This window comes from Panthera leo, chromosome F3 (genome assembly GCF_018350215.1).
Source record: "Panthera leo isolate Ple1 chromosome F3, P.leo_Ple1_pat1.1, whole genome shotgun sequence".
Classification (NCBI taxonomy): domain Eukaryota; kingdom Metazoa; phylum Chordata; class Mammalia; order Carnivora; family Felidae; genus Panthera; species Panthera leo.
The window spans coordinates 68661986-68675967 of NC_056696.1; the positions used below are offsets into that span (position 1 = coordinate 68661986).

Here is a 13982-nt window from a genome sequence, read left to right on the forward strand (position 1 = left end):
GGTACGGGGCTCACGGTCCCTGACTGTCACTGCTCGTGCACCCGCCCCACGGCCAGCCCGCCTGCCACCACCCGGCACTGCCGGGCCACATCTGGAAGCTCGGGGCCTTAGGGCGCCCGCGGGCTCCGTCGGTGGGGTGCTCGGACTCGATCTCGGGGTCGTGAGTTCCAGCCCCACGTGGGGTGTAGAGATCGCTCTCAAGAAAAAACTTTTTGAATTCAAAAAAGGGAAGCAAGCTCGGGCCTTTGAAGAGCACACAGGCCGGCGGCTTCCCGCCTGTGGCCGGTACTGCTCACGGACCCCGAGAAAGGCCGGGCGTCCTCGCGCCTCACGAGCAGGAAGGGCTTCCTAAGCGGCTCCTCCAACAGCTGCGTGTCTTTGGCCTTCTCTCCGAGACGCGCCCACCGCTCGCCCGGGTCTCGCAGAAAAGGGCACTGTGACCGACAGCGACGCCCGGAGAAGAGCAGGGCACCTCCTTCTCCCCCCTCCCGCCCCCCCCCGCGGACATCGGCTTCCTGTGGCGCCTTCTGCCGGACCGGGACCAAGCTCGAAGGAGCCGGTGGCGCCCTGGAGGCGGTGGGCCGGGCAGGCGCGGCCGTGGCTTCCGTGGCTTCCCTCCGGGCGCCCCGCGGGGCCTCGGCTCGCAGCCTGAGCCACGCGGTCTCTGGGCCCCCGGCCTGGCGCCGCGGACACAGAGCCGCTGCGGGATGGCTCTCGTCCGTCGGGGAGGCGCGGGCGGGCCGCGGCCCGGGTTTTCCTGCCAAAGACCCTTTGCGAGAGGGGACGGTTCCAGGCTGCCGCTCGGGACGCGGCGGCGGCTTTGTGATCCCGCTGACGCCCCCTGTTCAGTAAACGGCCTCCCGATGAGCCACGGCCCATCCCCTTCCTTCCCCGCCAGGACGGTAAACGTGGCACCGGCACCCACACCCTTCCGGAAGCCCCGGGATTCGTTTGGGGAAACGTCTGTACAATTAAAGTCTTTCGAGAAATTGCTATTGTTTCTCGGACTTATCTGATTCTTTCTAGAGGCGACTTGGTCCTGCACGGGGCGAGCGGGGCCGAGGGCTCCACTCGCTGTTAAGCCCTTGTCCCCTTTCACCAGGCAAGTCCTTCCTCTAAGCAGCCCGGTGCCCGAGGCATAATCGCATCTCAAGCATGTTTGTAGAAATTATTTATTTCAGACACTTACAGTTTTCACTTTAAACACAAAATAGCTGATAAAAAGAAAAACATATTGAAAACCATCATACTGACCCTTTGCCCCACATACAGACATCAGCGTTTGGTGTTTGCTTTCAGGTAATTAGGTAAAAAATAAACACAAAAATTAAAACTATTATTTCTCTCAAAAAAAACCAACCACATTGTAAAGTTGAGGTATTGCGTTTAACAGACTCGTGACGCCATCCAGGTGTGGTTTCTGCACGCACAGCCTTGCTACGTGCTGTTCCTTTCTAAAGCGCGGACGTTCGCAGACTGGCAGTATTTCCTGATAATCATTAAGGTTGTCATAGAAACTCTGAGGCCCTCTGAGGCCCTGCGGGGGACGCTCAGAGGCTTCTGGCGAACAGCCCCGTTGCAGCCGGGGAGGCCAGGAAGGGCCACCCGGTGCCCGTGTCTCCAGATTGAGACAGCAACTCCCCCTGACGCCGGCTGCCAGCCTCGTGCCCAAGTGGGTCAGCCTTCAGGGCCTGTGACGAGGTGAGACAGCTCAGCTGGGCAAGACATTCTTGAACATTCTGCAGGAAACCCACCTGGCATGAGCACTCCCAGCCTGCTCTGTTCACCACCAGGCGGGCTCCAGCAGCCGACGGCACGCGTGATGATGGTGACCCACCCCGGGGCGGGGGGGTGGGGGGGGGTGGGGGAGGGCGGCGGGGGGCAGGGATTCTGTGAGCCCGGAGCCCGGCAAACAGAAGGGCAAGGCCCCATCTGAGCAAGGAGCTCTCGGAGTTCCCAAAGGCTCTGCAGACACATTCAGCGCTACCCCCCAGACATCTCAAACGGATTTTCATTAATGCTACAGGAATTACTGACCAAGTTAACTGACCTGGAACCAGGGCGTTTTCAACTTTTCCCACCCGGCAGGATGAGCCGTCATTTCACACGTGACCGCTGCGGCGGCCGGTGTCAGGTGGGTAACATGGCCGTGGAGGCGTCACGGGCCCGGGGGGCGGCCTCGATTGGCACAGAGAGCGAGCTTGGCAGGGGCCCCTGTGCCCGCCAAGCAGCCTACAACCCAGAGGAAAACACTCTTCCTTCATTTGTGCTAGCTTATAAAGAAAGAAAGGGAGAAAACCCTCTTCAATACACACACACACAAAAGGCAGTTTCATTACAATAATAACGAAAGCGGTAACAGCGTGGAGATCACAGCGGCCCTGGTGCCCTCAGCAGCCCAGAGCTCCGGATCGCCATCTTCCGCCCACGGCTCAGCCTGCCACCAGGGTAGAGCCTCGTGAAGACTCAAGGACCCACAGGCACAGAATCACCCTTTCTCATGCACACACCGGCTTTTCGTATTTCCCGTTCACAGCGTTTCTGCTGTTCTCAAAGAAACGGTATAGAAAAACAACAACAACAACAACAAAACCCCTGCCTAACTTCTGTCGGCTTAAGACCGGTTGTCAAGAGCAGCATCAGGGCCTGAGAGCTGCCCACAGCATGGCAACGAAACCCGCCCACCGGGGCAGGGACAGCGTGAGCCCGGCGAACAGCGAGCGATGCGTGGTCGTTCCACCCTGCTGCCGCCTGTCTGGTGCCGGTGGTTGTTTTTCTAAAAAGGTAGCTGATGAGAAAAGTCTGTGGTTCCTAAGTTTTCAGCCGTGGCCACGAGGCTGACTGATCACAGCTTCATCCTGGGACAGCCCGTGCTGCTGGAGGGCACTTGCTGGGGAAACCTTGAGCATCCCCCGGTTGTCACGGCCTGGACGCACGGCCACGGCCACACGCTCCGCGCTGCCCCCATCCCAGCTGAGCTGAACCGAATTCAAGGAACTGAAGAAGGCTCCACAGAAGCAGGCTTTGTAAGAAGGCCACCGTCCCCCGTGCCCGGGGCTGGGGTGGGGGCTGGACAGCGTGTCCCCTGAGGCTGCCTGGAGGGGAACAGCTGCTTCGCCCCAAGTTCGAAAAGAGGCAGTTGTTTTAGGACAAAAAGACAAGACAGAGAATGAAACCTGACTCTGCTCGAAAAGGAAAATTGTCTTTTCTCCTCCTTTTCCCCTTGACGCAGTTTTGTGCTACACAAGCGTCCTCGTCCTCACCGAAGTGACCCCTGTCCCGACACAGGGCTCTCGCGGGCTCTCGCGCCCTCTCAACATCAAACAGCAGTTCTCGTAAAAAGCAGGTTAACAGACATTCTTGCCAGTTCTTTCTGTCTTTTCACATAAATATCATCTTCCCTTGTTTCCTTGGGCTCAGCTGAAACGAAGGAGACGGAGCCGGAGCAAAGCGGGTGTGAACCCCTCGCCACCATGGAGGAGGCCCCCGCTGCCGGTTCTTGGGGGGCGAGGAAGCCTGTCCCCGGCACCTGCCCCCCTCGTCGTCTCTCCTCCTTTAGTCCTGGGGTCCAGACGGGGAACTGGAGCCAGTGCACCTGCCTGCGGTCCAGCCAGCGCCCGGGACCCGCCTTCCCATTCAGCACGATGCGAGTGAGGAAGGCAGTACGATTCCACTTCAGACCCCCAGGCCCTGAGACGCTCTCCGACCCGTCTGTGCTGTTTTCAGGTGTGGGGAAGGCAGGCGAGCTCTCTCCCGCCCCCGGACCTGAGAAGACCGAATGTTGAAGGCACTTAGGACTCAAGCTGGGAGGTGGCTCGGTGCAGGGCACCAGGGGGCCGGCGGACGGGGGTCCCACCTGCCGCAGGGTGCAGCTCGTGGAGGCGAGCGGGGTGTGCGGACGGCCAGCAGGTCAAGTACGCCAAGCCTGCACAGCCCACACCCGGCTCTGCTCCCCTGAGCGTCCAGCACGGTGGACCCACAAGCCTGCGTGGGCTCGGGCCCCTCGGGGGCGTGTGGGAAGGGGCGGTTCCCGGACACCAGCAGGGGCCGCACGCCTGTTCCAGGAAGCCAAGCGCCTCCTGCGAGGCCGCCCCGCGCCGCCGGCGCCCGAGAGGGGCCGGCTGGCACTCTGTCCCGCACACGGCAGGGCCGGCCTGGCCCCCGCCTGCCCCGCGCGCCCAGCCAGCTATCTGGGTAAGAAGTAGTCTCTGTTACTGACGTCGTAAGGGCTCCGGGGGCCCCTGGCGTCCGGCCGGCCGTGCCCCGACGTGTTGTCAGACCCGAGGCTGCCGGGGTTCACGGGAGGAGAGAGGAGGGGGACGAGCCCCGGCCTGGGCTTGGGCCTCTCGGGGACCAGCTGCCCCAGAGCGTACGGCGGCTGTGTGCTGGCCTTGCCTTCCTTCAGGGCCTGCAGCTTCCACGTCTTCCTGAACCTTCACGGAGACAGACAAAGACAAAGCACACGGCCGTTAGTGCCCCGGGGACGGACCCGAGTGAGAAACGCCGGCCGCTGGCTTCCCCGGGGGCCCGGCGCCGGCCTCCCGCTCAGAGGAGCGAGAGCCGTCTACTCCATCACAGGGGCTTACACGGCACGGCGCCTTGAAGAGCTGGGGGTTTCAAAAACACGCCAGGGGACACGTGTGTACTGTTGGTCCCACTTACAAACGGGGAAACTGAGGCACGCGTGGCCAGGCGTGTCCCTTCACTGCACTAAGCACGTCATCGGTCCTGTGCCACAGGCTGCGCACAGGTGCGCCATGGGTCCCAGGCCCATTCACTTGGAAAAGAGAGGAAGGAAAACGGGCCTGTGGGTCAAGCTCCGGCCAGCGGGGCCGACGGCTGGCAGCCTCCATTCAGCAGGGGCAGGGCTGCCCCTCCGTCCGCAGCCCTGCTCCTCTGGGCCACTCCAGCCACGCTGGTGAGTCCGCACAGACCCCGCCGTGGGCACCGTCGGGCACAAGTGACTCATCTGACAGGAAAGCAGATCTTCAGCAGGAAGGAGATAAGCATCTCCGATCTCGGCTCCCCTCAGGCTGCTCTGCGCCGGGCCCACGGCCAGGGCGCAGGGGCTGAGAAAGTCACTCGCGGGCCAGAGTCTCCAAAGATACATCAGGCCCCTTCCTGAGGGGCCCCGTGACCACGCGGCCGGCACCCCCCGCTGCCACCGCTGCCCCGCTCCCCTCTGTCACCTCCCTCGGCCCCACCTGACGTCAGCTGCTCCAGGAAGGGCTTGGAGGGAGGAGGGAAACCAGTGTCAAAAACAAGGTTTGGGGATTTTCCTTGGGTTTCTTTTTATATCAACAGGCTATTCCTGTTCTGGTGACGATAAATCATTGAGAGTTGGCTCCAATCTGCCATTGGCTGCTAGCCTGTTACCCCAATGGAATAAACAATCTTCAGAATGTTCCTGAAGGCTCCGCCATTCAGGCACCGGGCAGGGAAGGCAGCGGGGCCCTTGGGGGGAGCTACCCTCCCTCAGGGGAGAGCCGAGGGCAGGCATGACACTCTGCGTTTCAAAATATTCAGACCCTCTGACCCAGGAGTTCCATTTCTGAGAAAACACCCCAAGGAAATAGCAGGGCTGTGGGAAAAGCGTTCCGCGCGAAGATGTTAGACTCGGCGTCGTCTGTGAAAGCAAACCCACCCGAACACCCATCGAAGGCTGCTGCAGTGAGCCTGGGCACAGCGGCCCGACAGCGGCTCAGGAATTTCCTCAAGTTCAGGAAAGTGAGGTGTGACGGCAGTGAAACGATGCGGGAAAAGCGCTTAGGTTGTAACTGATGCCAAATTCACAAGGCAGGACTCACGGCCGTGGATACAGGACAGTCACGGCGCCGTGAGGACAGAACTGAGCCGAGGACGGGGCTCGGGAAACGCATCTAAACGCCACGGTTCTTGATCGGGCTGTGGACCATTCGCTCACTTCGCGCAAGCTCGTGCACCTGCTGGCTTGGGACGTGTGCACTCGTCTGTGTCCGTCAGGCTTCGACCACATTCACGTTTTAACAAGCAAAAAGGCCGTCTTTGGATAACGCGGGATTTTTTCTTCCTTCTACTTATCACCATTTAGCAAACAAATTTGTTTTGAAGCCTCTATCGACATTATTTAACCTACAGGGAGAGCAGCGTCTGACCTCTTTTTTCCAAAGCAACTAACTGGATGGGTAACTAAGAAAGACGAGCTTTTTCTTCTTTTGAAATATTTTGAGTGAATGAGACGCTTTCTACAAATGACTAGGCTCAAAGGGACTTCGGTTGCAGCCAGCCTGGGGGCGTCCACGGGAGGCACTGCTCCGGCCTGAGCGGGGGTTCTGAGCAGGCCGGGGGCTAGAGAGGTTGGGACATGGGGGCAAAGAACAAAGCTGAGCGGCCAGACTTCATGCACCCCAGTCGCCACCTCGTGTCTTACATATTTGGGCTTCATAATGTTTTAAGAAAAGTTTCTGCAGCTAAAAGAAAAATTTTAAAACATTTATAACAACTGTCACTCTTTTAAACAAGTAACCCAGTGAGAAGGGACACACAAGGTAGTTTTAAAACACTGGGATGAGGGGTGCCTGGGTGGCTCAGTCAGTTGGGCGTCCGACTTCGGCTCAGGTCATGATCTCATGGTTCGCGGGTTCGAGCCCCACGTCGGGCTCTGTGCTGACAGCTGGGAGCCTGGAGCCTGCTTCGGATTCCGTGTCTCCCCCTCTCTCTGCCCCTCCCCTGCTTGCTCTGTTTCTCTCTCTCTCTCTCAAAAATAAACATTTTAAAACATTAAAAAAAAAAAGAACTGGCCTGTTTCCAAATACATTTGCCTGATACGAGAGAAAATGGAAAGTCAGCAGGTGAGGAAATGAATTACTGTGTGTTCTCAACACGAGGCTGCGTAGCAACCACCCAGCATCCAAGCACCATCCGCAGGCGAGCAAACAAGCTTCATGACGAACGGCAGGCGGTTAGCGCCCAGCCTAACGCTTCTCGCTCAGTGGTGAACGGCACAGCGAGACGGGGCCGCCGGTCAGTGAAGCCACCGGCCAGGAGCGGACGGGGCCGGACTCCCCGGGCCCACGTCGGCCCCAGCAGGCTGGCCTGGTGGGCGGGGACTCTCGGGGCTCGGGCTCTAGTCCTGGCTCCAGGAGCAAAGTCACCCTACTTCTCAGGTCCGCTCCCTCATTTGTAAAAGTAAAGAACTTGCCGAAACGACCGTGACAGCCACATCCCCAGAACATGAGCTTGGGGCTTGAACCCTGGCCTTTGCAGCCGCTGTCTCCCACGCTCCCCCAGCTCCGGCCTCCTCGCGGGCCAAGTGGAGGCCCCGACGGTTCCTCGGTGGGGTCCGTGGTGGGCCCGCAGGTGGCAGGAGAGGGGCGGCGAGTGCTGGCAGGGCCCCTCTCTGCTCCAAACGTGTAAGAGCTGGTGAGACCTCGGCCTCCCGCGCTCTGGCCTCACCTGCACACCCTCCACACGACCGGCTCGCCACTGCGCTGGGCGTCCAAGCGGACGCCACCCGAACGCAGTGTGAGTCGTCACCCGGACCACCGTGGTGCCACGGCCGCTCCCGAGACTGCGCAAGGGCCCCGGGAGCGTGGCGGTCGCTCGCCCCCAAGCCTCCCCTCACGATCACCGGCGACAACCCCGACAGCCGCCACCAGACAAGAGGCAGGAGGGACAGGCTCCGGTTCGCCCTGCGCTGGTCCAGCCACCGGCCAAGCCTCCCGAGACCTCGGCACAGGCAACACCGTGAGCTCCCGCCAAGGCCACCAACACGCCTCCTGCCCACGCCTCAGGAGCACTGCTGGCCGACGTGTCCGCAAGCTCGGTGTGAGTGACAAAGCCGGCGGCCACCCGGTGGGAGAGGCCACGTGAAGGGGGCACGGTGCCCATCGGCCTGTGTGTTTCCTAACCTCAGCTGGAGAGGTGCGAGGACACAGCACTGAAAGGCGACCCCTGCAGGTCCCCGGGAGGTGTGGCCAGGCCCCTCGGACTCGCCCGGGGACAGACTTCCGTGGTGAGGCCCGCGTGGCAACCCTCCCCATGTCTGTACACGGCTCCCGTGGGACAGACCACGTGGAACGGCACTGCGGCCCCAGGGCCTGCCTGACGCCTCACTTCTGTGTCCCGCACACACCCCACCCCCCTCTGCCTCCGTCAGCACGGTTCCCGGCTCCCCTTTGCGTCTACACAACCTTCCCGTGTTGGAATTCCACACGGATTGTCCTGGCCTTGCCCACATCCTGTCTACATGCTCGCAGTCTCCGCGAGACTGACAGTCCGCCACACGCCCAGCTGCTGAGGCAAGAGACGTGAGGGTCACACTGGACCCTTGCCCCTCCTCCTGCTCATCTGATCCGTCTTCAAATCTGGCCAGTTCTTCCTCTAAAACACATGTCGCCACCAGCAGCACAAGCTAGATGAGGAGGGGGAGGCCAGCACGGGCCCCCCGGGGCCCGCTCACCACGGGACAAGGCCACGGGCCCCTTGGACCCTGCTTACCACGGGACAAGGCCACGGGCCCCTTGGACCCTGCTTACCACGGGACGAGGCCATGGGCCCCCCGGACCCTGCTCACCTTGGGACGAGGACACAGCCCCCCGGGCCCCGCTCACCACGGGACGAGGCCACAGGCCTCCAGACCCTGCTCACCACGGGAGAGGCCACGGCCCCCCCGGGCCCCACTCACCACGGGACGAGGCCACGGGCCCCTTGGACCCTGCTCACCACGGGACGAGGCCACAGGCCCCCAGACCCTGCTCACCACGGGACAAGGCCACGGGCCCCTTGGACCCTGCTCACCACGGGACGAGGCCACGGCCCCCCCCGGGCCCCGCTCACCACGGGATGAGGCCATGGGCCCCCCGGACCCCGCTCACCTTGGGACGAGGCCACGGGCCCCCCGGACCCCGCTCACCTTGGGACGAGGCCACGGGCTCCCCGGGCCCTGCTCACCACAGGACGAGGCCACCGGTCCCCCGGACCCTGCTCACCTCGGGACGAGGCCATGGGCCCCCCAGACCTTGCTCACCTCGGGACGAGGCCACGGGCCCCCCGGACCCCGTTCACCATGGGACGAGGCCACGGGCCCCCAGGCTCCACTCACCACGGGATGAGGCCACAGGCCCCTTGGACCCTGCTCACCACGGGACAAGGCCATGGGCCCCTTGGACCCTGCTCACCACGGGACGAGGCCACGGCCCCCCCCGGGCCCCGCTCACCACGGGATGAGGCCACGGGCCCCCCGGACCCTGCTCACCACGGGACGAGGCCACGGGCCCCCAGACCCTGCTCACCACGGGACAAGGCCACAGGCCGCTTGGACCCTGCTCACCACGGGACGAGGCCACAGCCCCCCAGGCCCCGCTCACCATGGGACGAGGCCACAGGCCCCCAGACCCTGCTCACCATGGGACGAGGCCACGGGCCACCCGGCCCCGATCACCACGGGACGAGGCCACGGGCCCCCCGGGCCCCGCTCACCACGGGACGAGGCCACGGGCCCCCCGGGCCCCGCTCACCACGGGACGAAGCCACGGGTCCCCCGGACCCTGCTTACCTCGGGACGAGGCCACGGGCCCCCCGGGCCCCGCTCACCACGGGACGAAGCCACGGGTCCCCCGGACCCCGCTCACCTTGGGATGAGGCCACGGGCTCCCCGGGCCCTGCTCACCACAGGACGAAGCCACGGGTCCCCCGGACCCTGCTCACCTCGGGACGAGGCCATGGGCCCCCCAGACCTTGCTCACCTCCGGACAAGGCCACTGCCCCCCCGGACCCCGTTCACCATGGGACGAGGCCACGGGCCCCCAGGCTCCACTCACCACGGGACGAGGCCACAGGCCCCCAGACCCTGCTCACCACGGGACGAGGCCACGGCCCCCCCTTGGACCCTGCTCACCACAGGACGAGGCCACGGCCCCCCCGGGCCCCGCTCACCACGGGATGAGGCCACGGGCCCCCCGGACCCCGCTCACCTTGGGACGAGGCCACAGGCCCCCCAGACCCCACTCACCTTGGGACGAGACCACGGGCTCCCCGGGCCCCGCTCACCACGGGACGAGACCACGGGCCCCCCGGACCCCACTCACCACGGGACGAGGCCACGGCCCCCCCGGGCCCCACTCACCACGGGACGAGGCCACGGCCCCCCCGGGCCCCACTCACCACGGGACGAGGCCACGGGCCCCCCGGACCCCGCTCACCACGGGACGAGGCCACGGGCCCCCCGGGCCCCGCTCACCACGGGACGAGGCCACGGGCTCCCCGGGCCCTGCTCACCACAGGACGAGGCCACCGGTCCCCCGGACCCTGCTCACCTCGGGACGAGGCCATGGGCCCCCCAGACCTTGCTCACCTCCGGACAAGGCCACGGGCCCCCAGGCTCCACTCACCACGGGACGAGGCCACGGGCCCCCCGGACCCTGCTCACCTTGGGACGAGGACACAGCCCCCCAGGCCCCGCTCACCACGGGACGAGGCCACGGCCCCCCCGGGCCCCACTCACCACGGGACGAGGCCACGGCCCCCCCCGGGCCCCACTCACCACGGGACGAGGCCACGGGCCCCCCGGACCCTGCTCACCTTGGGACGAGGACACAGCCCCCCAGGCCCCGCTCACCACGGGACGAGGCCACGGCCCCCCCTTGGACCCTGCTCACCACAGGACGAGGCCACAGCCCCCCCGGGCCCCGCTCACCACGGGATGAGGCCACGGGCCCCCCGGACCCCGCTCACCTTGGGACGAGGCCACAGGCCCCCCAGACCCCACTCACCTTGGGACGAGACCACGGGCTCCCCGGGCCCTGCTCACCACGGGACGAGACCACGGGCCCCCCGGACCCCACTCACCACGGGACGAGGCCACGGCCCCCCCGGGCCCCACTCACCACGGGACGAGGCCACGGCCCCCCCGGGCCCCACTCACCACGGGACGAGGCCACGGGCCCCCCGGACCCTGCTCACCTTGGGACGAGGACACAGCCCCCCAGGCCCCGCTCACCACGGGACGAGGCCACGGCCCCCCCGGGCCCTGCTCACCACAGGACGAGGCCACGGGCCCCTTGGACCCTGCTCACCACGGGAAGAGGCCACGGCCTCCCCAGGCCCCGCTCACCATGGGACGAGGCCACGGGCCCCTTGGACCCTGCTCACCACGGGACGAGGCCACAGCCCCCCCGGGCCCCGCTCACCACGGGACGAGGCCACAGGCCCCCAGACCCTGCTCACCACGGGACAAGGCCACGGCCCCCCCGGGCCCCACTCACCACGGGACGAGGCCATGGCCCCCCTGGGCCCTGCTCACCACGGGACGAGGCCACAGGCCCCCAGACCCTGCTCACCACGGGAGAGGCCACAGCCCCCCGAGGCCCCGCTCACCACGGGACAAGGCCACGGGCCCCTTGAACCCTGCTCACCACAGGAAGAGGCCATGGCCTCCCCAGGCCCCACTCACCATGGGACGAGGCCACAGGCCGCTTGGACCCTGCTCACCACGGGACGAGGCCACAGCCCCCCAGGCCCCGCTCACCATGGGACGAGGCCACAGGCCCCCAGACCCTGCTCACCATGGGACGAGGCCACGGGCCACCCGGCCCCGATCACCACGGGACGAGGCCACGGCACCCCCGGGCCCCGCTCACCACGGGACGAAGCCACGGGTCCCCCGGACCCTGCTTACCTCGGGACGAGGCCACGGGCCCCCCGGGCCCCGCTCACCACGGGACGAAGCCACGGGCCCCCCGGACCCCGCTCACCTTGGGACAAGGCCACGGGCTCCCCGGGCCCTGCTCACCACAGGACGAAGCCACGGGTCCCCCGGACCCTGCTCACCTCAGGACGAGGCCATGGGCCCCCCAGACCTTGCTCACCTCCGGACAAGGCCACTGCCCCCCCGGACCCCGTTCACCATGGGACGAGGCCACGGGCCCCCAGGCTCCACTCACCACGGGACGAGGCCACAGGCCCCCAGACCCTGCTCACCACGGGACGAGGCCACGGGCCCCCCGGACCCCACTCACCACGGGACGAGGCCACGGGCCCCCCGGGCCCCGCTCACCGCGGGACGAGGCCACGGGCCCCCCGGGCCCCGCTCACCGCGGGACGAGGCCACGGGCCCCCCGGGCCCCGCTCACCGCGGGACGAGGCCACGGGCCCCCCGGGCCCCGCTCACCGCGGGACGAGGCCACGGGCCCCCCGGGCCCCGCTCACCGCGGGACGAGGCCACGGGCCCCCCGGGCCCCGCTCACCGCGGGACGAGGCCACGGGCCCCCCGGGCCCCGCTCACCGCGGGACGAGGCCACGGGCCCCCCGGGCCCCGCTCACCGCGGGACGAGGCCACGGGCCCCCCGGGCCCCGCTCACCGCGGGACGAGGCCACGGGCCCCCCGGGCCCCGCTCACCGCGGGACGAGGCCACGGGCCCCCCGGGCCCCGCTCACCGCGGGACGAGGCCACGGGCCCCCCGGGCCCCGCTCACCGCGGGACGAGGCCACGGGCCCCCCGGGCCCCGCTCACCGCGGGACGAGGCCACGGGCCCCCCGGGCCCCGCTCACCGCGGGACGAGGCCACGGGCCCCCCGGGCCCCGCTCACCGCGGGACGAGGCCACGGGCCCCCCGGGCCCCGCTCACCGCGGGACGAGGCCACGGGCCCCCCGGGCCCCGCTCACCGCGGGACGAGGCCACGGGCCCCCCGGGCCCCGCTCACCGCGGGACGAGGCCACGGGCCCCCCGGGCCCCGCTCACCGCGGGACGAGGCCACGGGCCCCCCGGACCCCGCTCACCACGGGACGAGGCCACGGGTCCCCCGGACCCTGCTCACCTCAGGACGAGGCCGACGCACAGGAGCGTTCCGAAGGCCAGGCTTCCTCCGGCCACCAGGAAGGTGGGCAGTGGCACCGAAGAGTCTTGCACTAGGAGGAGAGAGAACAGGAGGAGGAACAGGAAACCAGGTGCCATCAGGACCCCAGGGAACCTCGCCCCGGAGGCCTGCCCTGCTAGCCCTCCAGAGCCGGCTCCGGAGGACTCGGCCCAGCGCAGTGCGACCCCGGGCTCCCAGCCTGGCGAGAGACGCCCCCCCACCCCCCCCGCTGAACAGCTCTGGCCCGGCCCCCAAGGCACGGGGGTGCAAGAGCCCGGAGGCTTTGGGGACCCCGTCGACGCAACTCCACTGAGGACGGAGTCAGGGGCTCAGGCAGGTGAAATCAAGCTTTCTCCACTGGGGTGTCACCTGTCACCCCACTTGGTCCTCAAGCCCCAGCCACGTGGACCTCATCTGTCCACCACGTGCCGTGTTCCTGCTCCTTCCGGAGCCCCCCCTGCCCCCAGTCTCTTTCTTCCCTTCCAGAATGCTCTTCCCGCCTGAGCCGTCCAGCCCCAACCAGACCTTCGGCGTCACAAGAGGTGATGCCATTTCCTCTGCGGAGCGACCTCGCTCCGGGCGCCCGTGGCACCTCTCCAGCTGCAGCTCGAGCTCCCGGCAGCGGGGCCACAGGTGTCCCCACGGTCAATCCCCCCTGCTCATGCGGAGCCCGCACACAGCAGGCTCTGCGGGGACCGAAAGAACAAACTGGTTCGTGGGCAACCACGTCCCCTCCCGCAGCTGCCACACGGAGCTGGTGCCCGGAGTTCACACTCTGTGGCTGGGCCCACACACCCTCGCGGCTCCCGGGCTCCCCCAGGCGTGTCCACCATGGGCCGCGATGCCTCCTGACGCTCATCACTTCAAGCGCCCGCTGGACGCGGCTGTCAGGAGCCCAGACCAGGCACCGGCTGCAGGACGGGTGTCCCCGCGCCTGGCAGAGACGGCTGTGTAACAGAGGCAGTACGACTGGCTTCCTCACTAACACTTCACCGTCTTTGATATTTGTTCCTTCCCTCATTCAACAAATGTTTATTGACTATTTATCGATAGAAGTCTCTGTTCGGAGCCACAGGGATACAGGACGACAGAAAAGCTCCCGCCTTCCTGGATCTTACATTCTAATCGACAGAGAGACAAACAAATAAA

The 13982-nt window shown here is 66.3% G+C and overlaps 1 protein-coding gene across 2 annotated transcripts in view; it reads right to left on the minus strand.

Moving 5' to 3' along the window:
• Window positions 1-511: 511 nt before the first annotated feature.
• The window catches only part of IL6R (interleukin 6 receptor), a 45430-nt gene continuing 31959 nt past the window's right edge, over window positions 512-13982 (minus strand). For both annotated transcript variants that reach the window (XM_042926027.1, XM_042926026.1), the window contains exons 9-10: window positions 12795-12885; window positions 512-4433 (exon numbers count right to left, since the gene is read on the minus strand). In XM_042926027.1, coding sequence (XP_042781961.1) covers window positions 4187-4433; window positions 12795-12885 — 338 coding nt within the window. In that variant the 3' untranslated portion in view covers window positions 512-4186. The remainder of the gene's footprint in view (window positions 4434-12794; window positions 12886-13982) is intronic.